Source organism: Ailuropoda melanoleuca, chromosome 13 (assembly GCF_002007445.2).
Source record: "Ailuropoda melanoleuca isolate Jingjing chromosome 13, ASM200744v2, whole genome shotgun sequence".
Lineage (NCBI taxonomy): Eukaryota > Metazoa > Chordata > Mammalia > Carnivora > Ursidae > Ailuropoda > Ailuropoda melanoleuca.
The window spans coordinates 32300552-32318000 of record NC_048230.1 but is presented as its reverse complement, the minus strand read 5'-3'; the positions used below and the strand labels follow the sequence as shown (position 1 = coordinate 32318000).

The 17449-nt window shown below is 36.9% G+C and overlaps 1 protein-coding gene across 9 annotated transcripts in view; it reads right to left on the bottom strand.

The window, feature by feature from the left end:
* HELZ (helicase with zinc finger) overlaps nucleotides 1–17449 on the bottom strand; it is a 155961-nt gene that overhangs the window by 101128 nt on the left and 37384 nt on the right. For all 9 annotated transcript variants that reach the window (XM_034641000.1, XM_034640999.1, XM_034640997.1 and 6 more), the window contains 7 exons: nucleotides 15045–15169; nucleotides 12612–12668; nucleotides 7472–7523; nucleotides 6029–6104; nucleotides 3750–3948; nucleotides 3200–3307; nucleotides 1868–2165 (listed from right to left, as the gene is read on the bottom strand). In XM_034641000.1, the coding sequence (XP_034496891.1) occupies nucleotides 1868–2165; nucleotides 3200–3307; nucleotides 3750–3948; nucleotides 6029–6104; nucleotides 7472–7523; nucleotides 12612–12668; nucleotides 15045–15169 (915 nt within the window). The remainder of the gene's footprint in view (nucleotides 1–1867; nucleotides 2166–3199; nucleotides 3308–3749; nucleotides 3949–6028; nucleotides 6105–7471; nucleotides 7524–12611; nucleotides 12669–15044; nucleotides 15170–17449) is intronic.

Sequence of the window (17449 nt, the reverse complement as noted above, 5' to 3'; positions counted from 1 at the left end):
CACATACCTAAAGCAAAATACCCTTAATCTCTGAAGCCCATAGGGGTGCCCTGAAATCCTCATTATCACGTCCTTCCCTCATCTCTCTTAGCAGTATCATTTTCTCTTAATTTTTAATGCAGACATGTAACATTTTCTATTATTAACTAAATAGGTTTTCATTAACAAGATACAGATTGTTGACAACACAAACTTCTATGAGAAAACGAATCATGAGTTTCAAATCACCAATCTAAAAGCAAACTTTTATCATATAACCCACATGTAAGCCAAGAACATCCTATGATAATTACACGGGAAAAGCAGGAAATACACGTGTTGGTCTCTCTCTCTGATTTACAAACGGTGCTTCCTGTCAAGTAAATAAATAAAATCTTTAAAAAAAAATTTTTTTTTAATTAAAATAAATAAATAAATAAATAAAAACGGTGCTTCCTAGTAGTTCTCAAGTTTAGTCTCTAAAAGCAACTTATTAATACAGGGGGAGGCAAACCACAGCATGCAAGGTAACTCCAGCCCACTGTCATTTTGAAAATAAAGTTTATTGGAACAATGTCACACCCATTTGCTTACAGATTTTCTATAGGTGCTTTATCATTACAGTGCAGAGCAGAGTAGCTGCAACAGATACCATTTGCCAGGCAACATCTAAAAGACTATCTGGCTCTTTGCAGAAAAAAATTGCCAAAGAACTCCTATACTAACAAATATAAATTAAATATTCTTATTTTGTCAACTATATCTATCTGGCTATAGGAATTAACATATTCTGATTCCAAAGAGTACTGAGAATATGAAAAAACAGAATACAACAGAATAAAAACAGGGATAAGGTATCAAAGTAAGTAAGAAATAAGGTTTAAGTGAGGTTTCAATAAGTGCAGGTAACAGCACACAGACTAGAAGGTGAGGCCTAATTGTTCAATCTGGGCCCAAATGTTGCTTTAACTTTACCAGCAGCTGAGGTAAAGGGGACAGAACCAGTTCCGCCTGTTCATTGTGTCCAAAAAATAAAATCCTCACATTTGCTCATGAACAAAACTTCTAGGTTCTCATAAATGGGACACAGGGGTACCTAGTGAAAAATCCTCCACAACATGGTTATAATCAATCCAATAGCAAGTTTCACATGAAGTGTTTGTTAAATAAATATTTAGAGTTCTTTAAAAAGAATAAAGCACCTATAATCCAACCAAGAGCCAAAGAACAGGGAAATGTGCCCTTCCCTTGTCCTGCGGGATCTTGGCATAAAACTGAGGAACGGGCAGTAATGTAACAAGGAACAAAGTAATTATCATCTTTTGCAGGTGCTTACATGGTGAAAGCAAGGACCTCTTCCCAGGAACAAAGAACACATCCTAGTAAAGGCACCATGGTCTCCTTCACTAGTGAATGTACAAAACCAACTTATGAAATCTTATATTCAGGGCTTTTCATTCAAAGATAATGTACTAATGTCAGCAAAATTAACTGGAGACTCAGTCAGACATGGAAATAGACATTGGAGGTGTACTCACGATTACCACTGAAATAACAGTCTACCCAACTTAATACTGAAAGGTTTTACTGTGCTAAAATCACCTTCCTTTAAAAACAAAGCTAGCAGACCAAAACAGACCTGATCATCTACTCAGACAAGTTTGAGGAGGCTCAAAGCAAGTCTGCTGATGATGATATAAAGAGAACAGGGCATAATGTGAACCATTCTAATCCCATTACACAGTAAATGAGTCGATGGCTTTGGGATTTTTTCCTTATTATTCCCTCTCTATCCATGGAATATTTAGGGGCCAATACATATCTTTTAATGCTGCCATTATAGTGCCTTTTAATACATCGTATCAGGGGAAAAAAGTCTAAATATTACCTTCTGTAGAAGCTGCATCAATCATTACTCTTTGCATGAGTACTGGTTCCAATCCAAAGTCGAAAACTATGGTTTGGCGAAAAGTTCCAAATATTTCTGTGTTAAATGCTATCCCGACTTTATACACGTAATGATCTAATCCATTTTGGGCCATCTTTCCTCCTATCCATTCTTGACAGTTTTCTGGGACTTCTTGTGATACCTGGGTAGTACTATCTCCGGCAGATATTGCAATGATACTAAAATGAGGACGATGAGCATCATAAAGCAATGCTACACGATACAGCATTCTTGCAGGCTACAAGGAAGTTAAAATAATTCATTGAGTACAAGGGGGTGAAAAATCCAATTGTAATTGGGCTCTTCAATGAAAATATTCCCATAAGGGACTTTTACTTTCCCATGCTTCTAAGAGACTATGTTAAAAACACAAATTGTGCTCATAAGCCATTTAAGAAAAAATGAGAATGGTTAAAAAAAAAATCAGTTGTTAAAATTATATATTTATGATGTCATTTGTAATTCAGTAAAGCTGAAATTTTTAAAAATGATATATTTATGCTACATCTCTAGCCTCCCTGCTTTTTCTAGGATATGCTCATCTTTCTTTGTGGCAAAAGCTCTATCACCCTGTTAGATCACTGACCTCCAAATTTCCATACCTTTGGCCTAAAAAAAGTTTTATCTAGTTTCGAGTAGGAAGTCTTCATAGGAGGGCAGTTACCTCTGAAGGCACTGGACTGGGTTCAAGGCTGAAGCTAAATGTTCCCAGATTTTTCATCCCAAGATGCAGATGGTACAGTGGAAGAAATGCCACCAAAAAGTACACAAAACTTTTCCACTGCACGTATTCACAGAAAAGTTTGACTCTGCTTCATTCTTAAACTGAATATTATATTCAAGATGGGAAGCACTGCAGAAAATGACTCATATTAAAAACCCATTACTACAGAATCTGTGATTTCATCAAATCAAATATGAAAATATAGCTGTTACTGTTTAAATATCTTAGAACTGCCAGATTAAACAATTCAATTTTTAAATAGTTAATTATAAGCCATGAACCCCATCCTATGTTCCAACTTCGGAAGGCAAATTAATAAACTAACAAACACCTAAATATCTACAAAGACTTTCTATCTCAAAATCTAAAAATATTATACCTTTAATGAACAAAATACAGAAATACACTGTAGCACAATATAGAACCTACTTTAGAGGTACTTAGATTAAAACATTTTCAGTGCTCTAACACAGACATTTAAAGGTCAAAAAAAGCCTTAAGAAAATCGAAAAAAAAATTACATTCTTTAATTAGCACAAAATTCATACCTTACAAGTAAGAGCAAAGGTCCACGTCTGGTGAGATTTTTTGGTGTTGACAGTAACCGACAGACCAGGATTATGCTCTACTTTTACTCCTTCTATACATTCACTAAGCTGAAAATAGAGAGCAATCAACATTACAGTCTTACTCCCAAAAGCACAAACAAAAACTTCTGGCACGGTAAATAAATATCAATGGTAAAATGCTGATGGAACTGTTTACAAAGCAAGATACTTTTTATACATTAATTTTATAAGAACAAAATATAATAAAGCTTAGAGAAGACATAAGAAAATTAATAACAACAAAATGGCAGTAAACACTCTCTGAATGAAGATTAATGTAATACCTGCAAATCTCCAAACAAATGGCTTAGTTCTGCTCTTTATTTTAGCAAAAGGGTCTACTTTTGCTACAAAAACACTTTATCAAGAATCAAGTTCTTCATATAGAGGATAAGGAAATAAACCAAAATAGCACAAAATAAAGTCAAGACTCAAACAAGGTCATCGTTTAAAACAAACAAACAAAAAAAATGCAGTTTATTTTCCTCACCACTTTCTCAGGAGATAATGAATTCATCCACTTTTCTATCAAGGTTTCCATGTAACTGCCTGAGAGCTGTTTATTCTCATTTTGCTGTTTCAATTTTATCAAGCGTGAAGCATATCTTTTCTGCCATTCTGCTAGTTCTTCCTGGGAATGTGCTGAAGTACACTGCGCACCATACCTACAGATTCCTTGCTCTAAAAATCTAAGTAGAATAGGAAAGACTGTTTTATCATATACTTTGTTGGACCATTTAAAAGATAAACTTCCAGCATTTGCCCTCCGACTCTTCAATAACAAAAACAAAACTTCACCTCCTGAAAGGCCATATTTATCACACTGACTTGCACAGAGGAGGAAGAGGTTTCGAGAACATTTTAACAGTTAATCACTACAGCAACTTTTCATACTCAGTGACTTCTTTTTTGGAATAAGGGGATGATAAAGCAAAGCATAATCAATCATAACCACCCCTCACCCACAAAACCGACATTGAAAAGGTAGCCTCCTTCACGATGTAACAACTCTATTTAGACAATTCTTCTTAGAGCAGAATTTTCCTAAAGCAACACTGACATCAAGTGGATCAGTGCATCAAACACAGGTGTGCCCTACTTCTCAAAATGGTATGACCTAAAGACAATTCTCCACACACCAGGAATTTCATTCTGAAAAAAAATGTTACTATATCATTAAATTACCACCTTAAGGCTTCCACTTTTCACCTTCAAATGTAATGCCTTTAACTCTTCTCTATATTACTCTTACCTATATTTCACTGAAAATACTGGACTATATTCATTTGCTTCAAGTTTCAAATAAATTAAGAATAAAGTTTTATATTAGAATCACAATTAATTCAATAGTCAGATTAAAATCTTCAATGGTAAATTCCTAAATGTTCATTTTAAAGGACAGAGTTAATGGTTTCTCAGTGTTTATGACTCAGAAAATTCAACTAACAAATTCAGTGGTCAAAACAGATAAAAACGCAAAACTATTAATTTTTTTAAGTTTTAAATATCCTACAAAATTATGGGTCTAGCCAGTTTTTAAACAACTGAAACATCAAAAAATTAAAAGAAGATCTTCTGAGAGAAAAAATGAAAATTAAACTATATAAGTAGCAAAATAGAGATGGGAGGTGTTATAATATGGATAATCTCTCAACTGAAAAAATATGGACAGTGAGAAATATAAAACGAACCACAGCACAACGTGAATTACCAAGTGGCTCACCCTATTTGAAAAGATGACTGTATCTAAAACTTTTCTTAATGATACAAAGTGCTCGAACTTGAATTATACTACTTAGTAAGTTCTCTTATGCTTTGTAAGACACATTTAAAAAATCATGCATTTGTTTCTCTTAAGTATGTCTTAATGAGCCAAATATGTCTTTGTCTTTCTATTGCTTTAAATTATTTCTTTAAATACTAAAGGTTTGGTATCTTATCTGGCCTGTAAATCTTCTCACATCTCCTCTGCATAGGACTGTGTCCTACCTCTACTATAGCATGATGCCACCAGGATTTTCGAATCTTACTACTTAGTTTCTTTATTTCTACTATAAAATCACATCTGATCTTACCATTCAATCACCAAAACTCCATATCCAATTTCCTTCATTATCAAAAACAATCTATAGTAATGAGACTTTATATCTAAAATCCCTCTAGTCACTAGTTCTTATAAAAGGAACTGGAGTTCACCTTTCAAAATGTGACTTTAATAATTCTTTCCAGTGTAATAACGACTTAATTTTGAAAGATTAGCCCTTCAAATAGAAATTGCTCATAAATTATATATAAAGATAACATGAAAGTAACAGATTTTCTTTTTTTAGAAAAGTTATTAAAATAATTTAACATTTCTTCATCTATTTTATGCTCTACGTCAGTTTATATAATCTCAATTCAATCACCATAAGTCAGAGGTACATTTCACATAAATAAGAGACCAGAATTAAATTCAGTCATAATAATCCAACTGGTATTATAAAAGACTTCTACACAAAGTCTTGGCAATCCCGATTTAGATCACTGTTGTTTGTAATTAAAAGAAGGCTCACTGATATGGCCTTGACTTTTATTATTTAATGATAATGACCACGAATTATGGCTTCTGTTTCAAGTCGAAAATAAACCATTTTACTCAATCATTGTATGTCTTCCTTCATATATTATCTTCTTTAAATTGGAATTACTACTTTTCAAAAGTGAAGGAAAATTATCTATCCGTTGAATCAAGACATGTCAGTGGTTTAAAAAAAAAATTCACGTTACCTTTTACACAAAGTATATTCCTCGCTGCTTGTGATTCCCCTAGGTGGTGGGCGGAAATGCCAACCATTACAAGATCCTAGAGAGTAATCAGGATATAGTCTTATCATTTGAAGCTTGCTAATAATTCTGATATTTTAATGTGTAAGAAATACTATAAACCCTCCACACACATCATCCTAGATGATGTAAAAAGGACATGACATACTTGCCTCTACCAAAAACGGAATCTACCAAAGGAGTTAAATTCAATTAAACACAGGAAACTTCGACATCACTGAAGCAGTCACCCAGCAGCTAAGTCAGGTCTAGACCCTGACTCTACCCTAGCAACTGTGGACTTATTTCCAATGCAGTCTCTTCCCTAACAACTAAAGGGGGAATGTTGGCATGCTTGTCATTTCTTAAGTATAATATGTATCTCTATTAGGGATTATTTCAGGAATGCAAAAATTATCATATCCTGGAAGGAAATTTTATAGAACAAATTCAATACTGTATATTGAGTGAAAAGTTCCACATTATCAACCACGTTCCTCAGGATTGTCTGGCACATGTCACTGTATCAAGTAATCCTTTTTTACAATTGAAACAAAGTTCAAAAAGTTGCATTCTGAGGTGGGAGCTAAAAAATAACATTTGTTCACTTCTGAATACAATGAGCTTTGATTCATTTAGGTAAAAGTTTCCAAATAAACCAAGGAAAATAAGGCTTAAGAAAGAAAAGGCTAGAGCAACAGAGGCTGAGCAGCACCACGTTTGCAAGAACCTCACAGCCATTCTCTATTTCCTCACAAATCATGTGCTACCACCCACCTCCCCTGCAAAAAAAAGATATTCAGCCAGGTTGAGTTTAAAGCCGTGTCTCATCCCTTTCCAGCTGTGTGACTGGAAAAGCTACTGAACCTTAATAAGCATCAGTTTCATCATCTATCAAAAAGATGGAGAAGACAACACATGTTTTCGTGAAAGCCGCTACCATGGTACACAGTATCCAGCAAGCACTCAATGAATATTGGTCCCTCTTCCCTTTCCTCTGACAAGAGGAGGTCATGGATTTTAATTGTGGCAGGAACAACTTAGCTTACAGATCAGGACTTCCAAAAAGGAGTAACTGGACTAGCCTGGGACAGAAAAAGAGAAAGACTCCCCTCTACAATGTAGAATGTGGCATCTTGACATTGCTAACAATGAGGTTTACACTCAGAGCTACGTGGAGGCAAGAAAATGATACTTCCTACCTCCATGACTCCATTATTCTACAAAAAGAGGCCAGTGGAAAAAAATGCTTTTGTCCACACCTACTTCTTAAAATTAAATTTGTATATTTTCTCCTATACCTCCACTTACACATACTGTAACTCAGTAAATGTCCTCCCAATAATCAATAACAAAGCGATGCCTACAGTTACAGCTACCAGAAGTAACAAAGAATTTGGTACTTACCCCCTTCCAAGTCTTCCACATGATATCCAGAGAGGACGTTACTAGTTGCTGTCTGAAATTTTTCAAATGAAAATGTTTTTATAATAAGAAATAACCAGTTGATGCTGAATTAAACTCGGACATTTTCAACATTTTTTTAAAGGGTTGAGTTTGAATACTTAGACATTTTAATAAACATTAATATTGCAAACAGTATTTTTTGCATCCATCTCTGCTCTATGTTAACTTGGTTCAAATGAAGAAAAGAAGTAACTATGTGGCCTTCATTAAGGAAATAGAGATTCCCTACATAAAAATTACCTGGTAGAAAACGAAAAAGTCCATGGAGTAGCGCCTCCATCCATTTATTCATTTCACTCTCCTCTTTCTAACACCTAGAGAATGACCAGCTAGAGAACTGCCTTTTCTACTGCATTGAGTGCAACGCCACCACTGTGGGGCCTGGAGCACATCCTGCCAGGTCCCCCTCACTCTGGGATGAGCCCTTCTCCCATGATGGAGCTGAGGACCCACTCACTCTAACTTCCTGGTTTTCTTGACTCAACTCCCTTGGTGCACATAAATCTGCTCTTTTGGCTCTAATTTTATTCTAAACTCTATACAACCCATTTCAACTGACTGCCAGCCATAGCACTTTTTCTTATTTTTCTTAACTACTGACAGCATTTTACGTGCCAGATCACTGTCAGCCATGTACAGATCCACTGCCAATAGCCTGACTGCTTTTCTACATTCCCACAGCTCACAGAGGAACAGGCACATAATGGGTGCCCAGTAAATGCATCCAGGATGGGATGGGTGGATGGACAGATGATCAACCAAGCACTTCAAACAAATATGTCCAAAATTAAATTCATCATCTTTGTCCCAAATCTCATCCTCCTTCAGCTGCTCCTTATCTCAAGTTAATGGGTTCATGCTCCCAAAGAGAGCAAGACTAGAATTCTGAAAGCCATCTTGAACTCTCCCTCTTCTGTCCCGCTCTGAGTATTCTCCAAATCTTGCCCAACAAGGTCTAAAATGTCCCTCATATCTGTCTCATACTCTTAACTCCCACTGCCACTACCCTGGGCAAGGCCTCATCTGCCCCTGAACCAAATGACCAGTAATGTTACTGTGTACCAAGTCACCTCTGGGTCTTTACCTAGCACCCCCATCCTTCAATCTCCCGCCTTCCTGGTCTCCCCACAGACTGTTAATCTCTCCTCTCTCTGCTTGTACTTCCACTACAGCACTCACTGACCACAGGCAGCCTGCCCCATGGGAACATTAGCTTTATGCATCTCCGACCAGCCCATCAGATTGTTTTTCACAGATATCTCAGCTTGCCAAAACCCAGAGAACCTTGAACAGCACAGGAACTCAGTAAATGTTGAACTGAATCAGAGAAAATGGTATCCCAGCATGAAATCTGGAATGTCTTGCACTGCAGAAAGAATGTCTAAATGCTAACTGGATATAACTAAAACAATAATATCACTATAATTTATATGTCATTAATTAAATTGGACTTTTCAGGTTCAGTTGGAACTAAATCACTCTAATACTGTTTCTATAGGAAGATGCCTTCTGATTCTCAAACTATTTACTAAAAATTTTTAAAGACAACCCATTCTTTCTGTAAAATGAGGACGGAATATAAGGATACATATGCTAAATCAAGAGTTAACTGTTTACAAGGATTCTACGCTGACAAAAAAGATACATTTAAAAAATCTCTTTAAATTCTACAAGCACGATCTAAGTGCCATAGTCCCACACTAGTATGATCTCAGGGGCACCTGGGTGGCGCAGTCAGTTAAGCGTTCAACTCTTGGTTTCGGCTCAGGTCATGATCTCAGGGTCATGAGACTGAGCCCCACATCAGGCTCCACGCTCAGCACAGAGTCTGCTTAAGTTTTTCTCTCCCTCTCCTCTGCTCCTGCCCCCCTCCTCCACACTCTAATAAATAAATCTTTAAAAAAATATATTTCATCTTCAAAATTTATAAAAATAATAGCTAAAAGCTCACTTCATGTGTGAATTTAAAATACCTCCTCTAAAAAATTTCCCAAAATAGGGGCACCTGGCTGGCTCAGTTGATGGAACATGTGGCTCTGGATCTCGTCGTGAGTTTGAGCCCCACGTTAGGTGTACAGATTACTTAAATAAACTTTAAAAAAAAAGTCTTTAAGAAATTCACCAAAATAAATTTACAGATATGCAAGAAAAAGTGGGAATATAATGTTTCAGTCCTATAATAAAGCTGAAAGCATTTCTAATTGTTAGAAGGGAAAAATACATGATGTGTTTCACGAGTAAGCATCTGCAACGATGTACAAACGAGCGGGCACGCCTGTGCTGACACTGCAGCTCTCAGGCTGGCACGGTCTGGAGAACAGCACATCCGCACCAGAAGGCCTCGTAAAAATGAGAAGCTCAGCGTGGGCTTAGGATTTGGCCACCATTGCTTTTAAGTTCTAAGGTATTGTGTTTTGGGTTTTGTTTTTTTTTTAAGTACCTTTTTATATGGTCAGACCCTAAGACAGAAGGGCAATATCAATTAGTTTATGATCCATCTGTAGTTTGTACTGACACCTTCAGGAAAAGCAGCCAAATTTCATACTGCTAAAATGTCTATAATTTACAATCAAATCTATTAATTTAATATTTTAAATCTTTATATTCTAGTTTTGTTTCTATTAATCAGCCTTGAGTTCCATGTCTTTATCTTATCCACTACCACTTAAAGACCAGCTCAGTTAATCTTTAAAACAAATTGTTTCTATTTCTTAATATGTCATGTGCAATAATAAATAAGGGTATCATTGTTTATTAGCTTCTTCTAGATGGATTTTTTTTTAATAATATCAGTTCACTAGCTAAAAAAAATACTACTCTGGTTACAGAGAAAAGTTAATTATGAACGAAACTTAAGTCACTTCTCCTAAAAATACAGTCACAAGATAGGAGTCAAGTGATACTTGTAGCCTTACGTGTGACAGCATTATAAATAATAAAAATAAAAATTCGTGGGGCGCCTGGGTGGCACAGCGGTTAAGCATCTGCCTTCGGCTCAGGGCGTGATCCCGGCGTTATGGGATCGAGCCCCACATCAGGCTCCTCCGCTATGAGCCTGCTTCCTCCTCTCCCACTCCCCATGCTTGTGTTCCCTCTCTCGCTGGCCGTCTCTATCTCTGTCAAATAAATAAATAAAATCTTAAAAAAAAAATTTGTATATATAAATACATAATATATATATCTGTGTGTGATTATCAGATGTAAAGCTGATAATTAAATTAAGGCAATAAAAAAGAAGCAAGCCAAAAATTTTAATAAAATGAAAGGTCATCTTATTTTACGTTCCATATTAAAAGTCTAAAACATTTATAATTGTCTTCCTTTAATCCTTAGAAATTAAAGACTACAGATATACAAGAAAGGAAATGGCTCTGAAGTTAACTAGAACTTACTGATACTCAGTTAATTCACAGTAAGACAAAGAAAATAACATTTTTTGTAAAGCCTATGTAATTGCAGCAAAACCAATAGTATCTTTATCCAGCTCACGCAATTCACAATGACTATCCTCTTTGCTTCATGTTTGCCAGTATGTGTGACATGTTACTAGATTTAGAACAGGAAAGTAATCCACAGGAGGTCACAGTTTACGCCTGGGCCTCTGCTCTTTCTCTCCACCCATGTGGAGCACCCTCCATCTCACTCACCTGGGAACTGGCACCTTCTTAACCCTAGTTCTCTGCTTAGCTATCTCAGCCTCTGACTACCCAATCCAGTTACTTCTTCCATCACAGAAAGCTTACTTTTTCCCCTCATACCACTTTCTTCAATGTGAATTATACCTATAGTTGTCTAACTAATTTATTTGCTGTCTGTCTCTTCCCCAAGACTTTAACCTCCCAGACTGTGGGTATCTTGTAGGTGCCATAGTAGCACATAGTAGGTGCCAATTTTCTTAATAAATAAGCCAATCAGAGGCACCTGGGTGGCTCAGCAGGTTAAGCATCCGACTCTTGGTTTTGGCTCAGGTCATGATCTCAGAGTTGTGAGATCAAGCCCCGTGTCGAGCTCTGCACTCAGAAGGAAGGCTACTTGAAGATTCTCTCCCTCTGCCCTTCCCCTCCCTCACACACATCCATGTACCAGCCCCCTCAAATAAATAAATAAATCTTAAAAAAAAAAAATTCTCTCTCTCTCCCTCTCTCTCTGCCCCTCCTCCGACCCCCATTGCACTCTCTCTTAAAAAAAAAAAAAAAAGAAAAAGAAATAAATACACCAATCACTCTACATGGCTTCCATTTGTAAAAGCTGACAAAAATGGCTGTTTTTAAAATGAGACATCTAAATAATTATATGCCTGTATGAGGAACAGAAATTTGAAACTTACAAAGCTATGCGCCTGTTCCATGCCACTGCTGTCCCCTGGCCTTCCCTGTGCCCTTCAAGTGTTTCACCAGAGCGTATTTCTGGTAGCCAGTTACCCTGATACACATTATTTCCATCTCCTAAACTCCATTCCTTAAAAACAGTCCTTGAATCACAGACCTCTTTTAGTTGCTTTAAAAGGAAGGCGTGAGGGGTATCTCATTTTTAATGACAGTATTTTCTCTTTTCTTTTTTTTTTTAAAGATTTTATTTATTTATTTGACAGAGAGAGACAGCCAGTGAGAGAGGGAACACAAGCAGGGGGAGTGGGAGAGGAAGAAGCAGGCTCCTAGTGGAGAAGCCTGATGTGGGGCTTGGTCCCAGAACTCTGGGATCACGCCCTGAGCCAAAGGCAGAGGCTTAACGACTGCACCACCCAGGCGCCCCTACTGACAGTATTTTCTAACAGCCAGATGCAGTTAAACACTAAAATCTCCCAATCATCTTTCCACCTGTTGGCCAGAGACTGCTAAAAAGAATTAGGAACAGAACAGAAGACCTGGGGTGCAGGGGAGACATGAGAAGAAGCAAAGTTCCTGGAATGGGACCAAGATGGGTTAGAAAAGAAGGCCAGGAAGCTCCACTACCCCACCTGAACAGACTTGCTTTCTTGGCTGATGCCCGAAGATTTTCCAATTGTAAAACAGAACACTTACTATAGTATAGCCAGATTGAGTTAAACTCTTTCCAAAGAGATCCACTGAAATAGTCTTACCTCTGTTTCTGTGAGAAGTGTTTTTAGTCTTGTCAAATCTTTTGTTACCATCCCATTCTGAAAAGGGTGGATGAAAAAGGCAAAACGCAGTTAGTATATTAGTTCTTTGCTAGGGGGACATAACTCAATTCCTCCACTGTTTCTAAGGCTTATCTGTAAAAAGACAATGCATCTTCATCTTCCATCCCACTACTATTAATGGTGATAATAAAGCTACCCATCTGTAAGAAAAGCTAAAAAAGTGAACAGGACAAAATATACAGTGTGGCCCAAAACGCTTTATTCACCTTGTTATAAGAGTTTAAAATTAATTCAATAAAATATTCATAACGGGTGTCACTGAAAAGCAAGACAGGATATGCAAGGAGAAAAATAAACCTACACTTTTTTTGAGCTTCCCCCCCAAAAACAAATGGGCTTATATTTACAAAATGGTGAACTCAATCAGTTACCCATGATTCAGATTCACATAAAATGATCACTGCACTGTAAAGTAGCTCATTAATAAGGCAGTTGAAGGAAAACAGGAAAAATATTCACTCGCTCTTCTGAAATTCAAATTTCAGATTTAAAAGCAAATGCTTCTTCCTGGTTTTAAATTCAAAAACCCAACAGGTAAAACTGTGTCATATGCTTAACTTATACTGAAAACTTCCTTAAGGATAGAATTATCTTTATAATAAAGACGAGACAGATTCTTTATCATCTATTTAGAACTAAATATTAGATATCCAATTTTGCTATATTAGTAACACAGTTTAGCTTTATATTCACTTGTAAATTTGGTGAAATCAAAAACCAACATTAAACCAGGGCACAGTCAGGTAAGCATCCGACTCTTCGTTTTGGCTCGGTTATGATCTCAGGGTCGGGAGACGGAGCACCTCTGCACTCAGTGGGGAGTCTGCTTGAGAATCTCTCTTTCCTCTCCCTCTGCCCCTCCCCCTGCTTTCTCTCCCTCTCTCTAAAATAAATAAATCTTAAAAAAAAGACACACTGTTAAACCAATTAAATAATTCACTGCATAGTAATCCCTCAGAAAATAACTAAATTACTCTCTGAGGTGGGTCGTTACATTCTACTTAGCAGTATACTAGGTACTTTCCTAATTTCTTTTTTTTTCCCCAATCAAATATATTATTTGCAGTGAAAACACAACTTTGCTCCAGATTTTCACAGTTTACATCGATTCAGAAGACTAAGTGAGGTGCAGGGAATTCAAGCTGTATAGCAAAGTATACAAATACTTTCTGGCTTTTCCTGTTTTCCACTGATTCCTCACAAATACCCACAAATTTAACAGTAACCAACTGGTGAAAAACAAGTTTTAACATCTTTTTCTCCCCATTTCTATAGACTGCCAACTCTAAAGTTCCAAAATGTAGTCCCTCAATTATCTCAACCAAAAAGAAAACAAAAACAAAAAAAAACCAAACCTCTAGAAAATTAAATGCTACATAAAAAATTATCCCAAAGTCTGAATAGAATTAGGTCATTCCATCAGAGTGGTCAGAGTAGAATATTAATTCACACACATAACATTTTGAGAAACAGAAGTAATTATTACTTAGTTTAGATAACTTTAAACATTTTATAAAATAAATGACAGGACTTAAAAACCCTATACAATCGTACATCCACAGGAGCATTTTAAAACCCAAACGCCTGGGTGGCTCAGTCAGTTAAGTATCTGCCTTCGGCTCAGGTCATGATCCCAGGGTGCTGGGATTGAGCCCCCCCCCACATTGCTTCTCCCTCTGCTCCTCCCTACTCCCTGGCACCTCCGCCGCCACCCCCCCACCCCCGCTCTCTTGCACTCGTTTGCTCTCTCTCGCACTCACTTGCTCTCTAATAAATAAATAAATAATAAATAAACGAACAAACCCCCAAAAAAGGAATGCACCTGGCTGGCACCTGGCTGGCTCAGTTGGTAGAGCACACAACTCTTGACTTCAGGGTTGTGAGTTCAAGCCCCACACTGGGCCTAAAGCTTGCTTAAAAAAAGTAATTAAATAGGGCAACCATGCCGGGACCTCTCTCACTCTTGAAAGTTTTTTCTGTATCTTCACTTAAAAAACTTCTACCGCTTTACTCACAAAAAAAATTAACTGATTAACTAAAACCCAAAAATATCCCCAGGGTCTATTAAATGACATCTTTAAATAAATTAATCATTTACTTATCCTAAACTCTCAAAGTTTTAAAAAGTATCTGCTACTCATCTATACTATCACAAACCATAAGAACCCAGTGATTAAACATCAGTTTGTTGAAGAGAAATGTGTATCAAAGATACTCATGAACTCTGATTTCTAATAGAAGGAAATAAGAGGAAAAATGCAAACTTAATTACTTTTCCCACCACGATATGCTTAAGGAGTCAAATGAATGAATCCATTTTCACACATCCAGAATCAGAACTCATCAACGTACCAGGGACTCTCCCGTCAGCGACTTGGCAAGAATGTTGGATACCAGTTGAAGCTTTCCTTTCAGTTGCATGCAGCAAAGCACTGCCTGAAAGGCACCATCTCCCTTGGCCAGGCCCTCTCCCAGCACTGTCCGGAAAGAAGAGCCAGCATTAACCATGTAACATTCGGTGCACATTTTTTCTTGATTATAGCATTAGCACACACTCCCAAAGATGAATTCTTACATGCCAAAAGAATTAACTTCAAGTACTAGTAGAAAGCAGTGATATTTCAGTCCTGTCAAAGATATGCATGAAGACAAGAAAAAACATGGGGCAATCCATGTATGTAACCCACTACAGCCTAAAGCCAGGAAGGATCACATCAAAGTCACAGGAAGAAGAGTTCATCTTAAAGCTCTCTCTCCAGTGAAAAATACCATTCAGCCTATGATTCCTGGGTAAATGAGGGCTATTAAACCGCCAAGATAGTCTCTGAATAAAGTTTCCACATTTCTAACAGTGACACAAGAGATACAGTGCCATTAAAATGCGTAAGAAAGAATAGAAACTGCAAATCTCAACATGTGGTATTCCCAAGCAGCTAAGAATTAGCTTTTATCAAAACCAGCAAGATTAACTAAGAACCTAATTGTCACATGGCCAAAGAAAAGGCTAACCTAATTGTTCGCAAGTGTTTACATATTTAATACAATCACAGGAGCACATATTTCTAACAATACAGAATATACTCATTTTTTTTTTAAAGATTTTATTATTTATTTGACAGAGATAGAGACAGCCAGCGAGAGAGGGAACACAAGCAGGGGGAGTGGGAGAGGAAGAAGCAGGCTCATAGCAGAGGAGCCTGACGTGGGGCTCGATCCCATGACGCCGGGATCACGCCCTGAGCCGAAGGCAGACGCCCAACCGCTGTGCCACCCAGGCGCCCCCAGAATATACTCATTTTTATGCCATGTCATTTGAGATGATTTCTCACAGCAATTGCTAATGGCTCAACTAGTAAAACAATCTGTACCTTTCTCTTCACTGCTAAGTCCAAGATTCTATTTTTAGTTTGTAAGCACTTTAGCTTTCTTTGCAAGAAAATAATTTGCTGAAAGAAAATATTTTGGAAATTGCATTTTTTTCTAATTATTTCCAAGGAAATGTTTAAGTATCAGTATAATATACTACATATTTGAAGTCCACTGGGTCTGTTCATAATGTATTTATTTTGGTTGTACGGCACATATCCTTTCCCTATGTTGTTCAATTTTTCCATTATACAAATAACATTACAAGAACACTAATAAAATTCTACATAAAAATTTCCCATAAGTTCAGCACTCAACTAAACAGACTGTCTTCACTTATTCATGTTATCTTCCAATTTTTATCAATATTTACATAATTTTTACATGATTGTAACTGATATAAATATAATAGTTTGTATTCTGCTTTATTTTCCCTCGGCACATTCAGGATCTTCCATGGTTCTCAGAATGTTTATGTTTATCATATTATTGCCCACATGGTGTCCCATCAATTTATTTACTCCCTGGCTCCAGAACAATCCCAATTTTTAACTATTGAAACTAACAATGCAATAAATATCTTTATGTATATATCTTTTATTGAAGATCATTAAATTGAAAGTTATAGCCTCTCTGTATTTAAGAAGGTTTTATTCAATTATTTTTAGTTTGTGCCAACCTGCTGTCTCACTCCATCCACATTACAGAGCTACTCAACTGTCCCCAGATAATTGCAGTAAGTGACTAACTCCAATACAGTATCATTAGGAATGTCTTAAACATCTTATAAAATTCCCCAGTAAGCCCACCTCTCCCTCAGCTCTTACTATTCCTAACACTATTCAAATATGACCTTCGGCAAATCACTTTATCTCTCTGGCCCTCAGCGTGGTCATCTGTAAAACAGAAATATATATAAATTTGTTGTAAGGATCGAATAATAAAATGCTTTGAAGAAGAAATGATAGTCCTACTAAGGGCTGGACTACATACATTCACTAAGCCTGCTTGCTCCCCTGTAAAATGGAGGTGACGGAAGCTACCTAATAAGGTTGTGGTAAAGATTAACTGTGTTAATTATGTAAAATATCTAGCACAGTCTCCTCATAAGAGTTCCCTAGATGTTACCTTCCCCTTCTAAAAATTATACAGCAGTACTGAGAACTGCTAAGGAAATATCCTAATTCCTCTGCAGTAACTGGAATATTAAGAAACTAGTTGTCAAGCATTAAAGAATATTTAAGAATCTAAGAATATTTCAACCTCAGGGGGCGCCTGGGTGGCACAGCGGTTAAGCGTCTGCCTTCGGCTCAGGGCGTGATCCTGGCGTTATGGGATCAAGCCCCACGTTCAGGCTCCTCTGCTGTGAGCCTGCTTCTTCCTCTCCCACT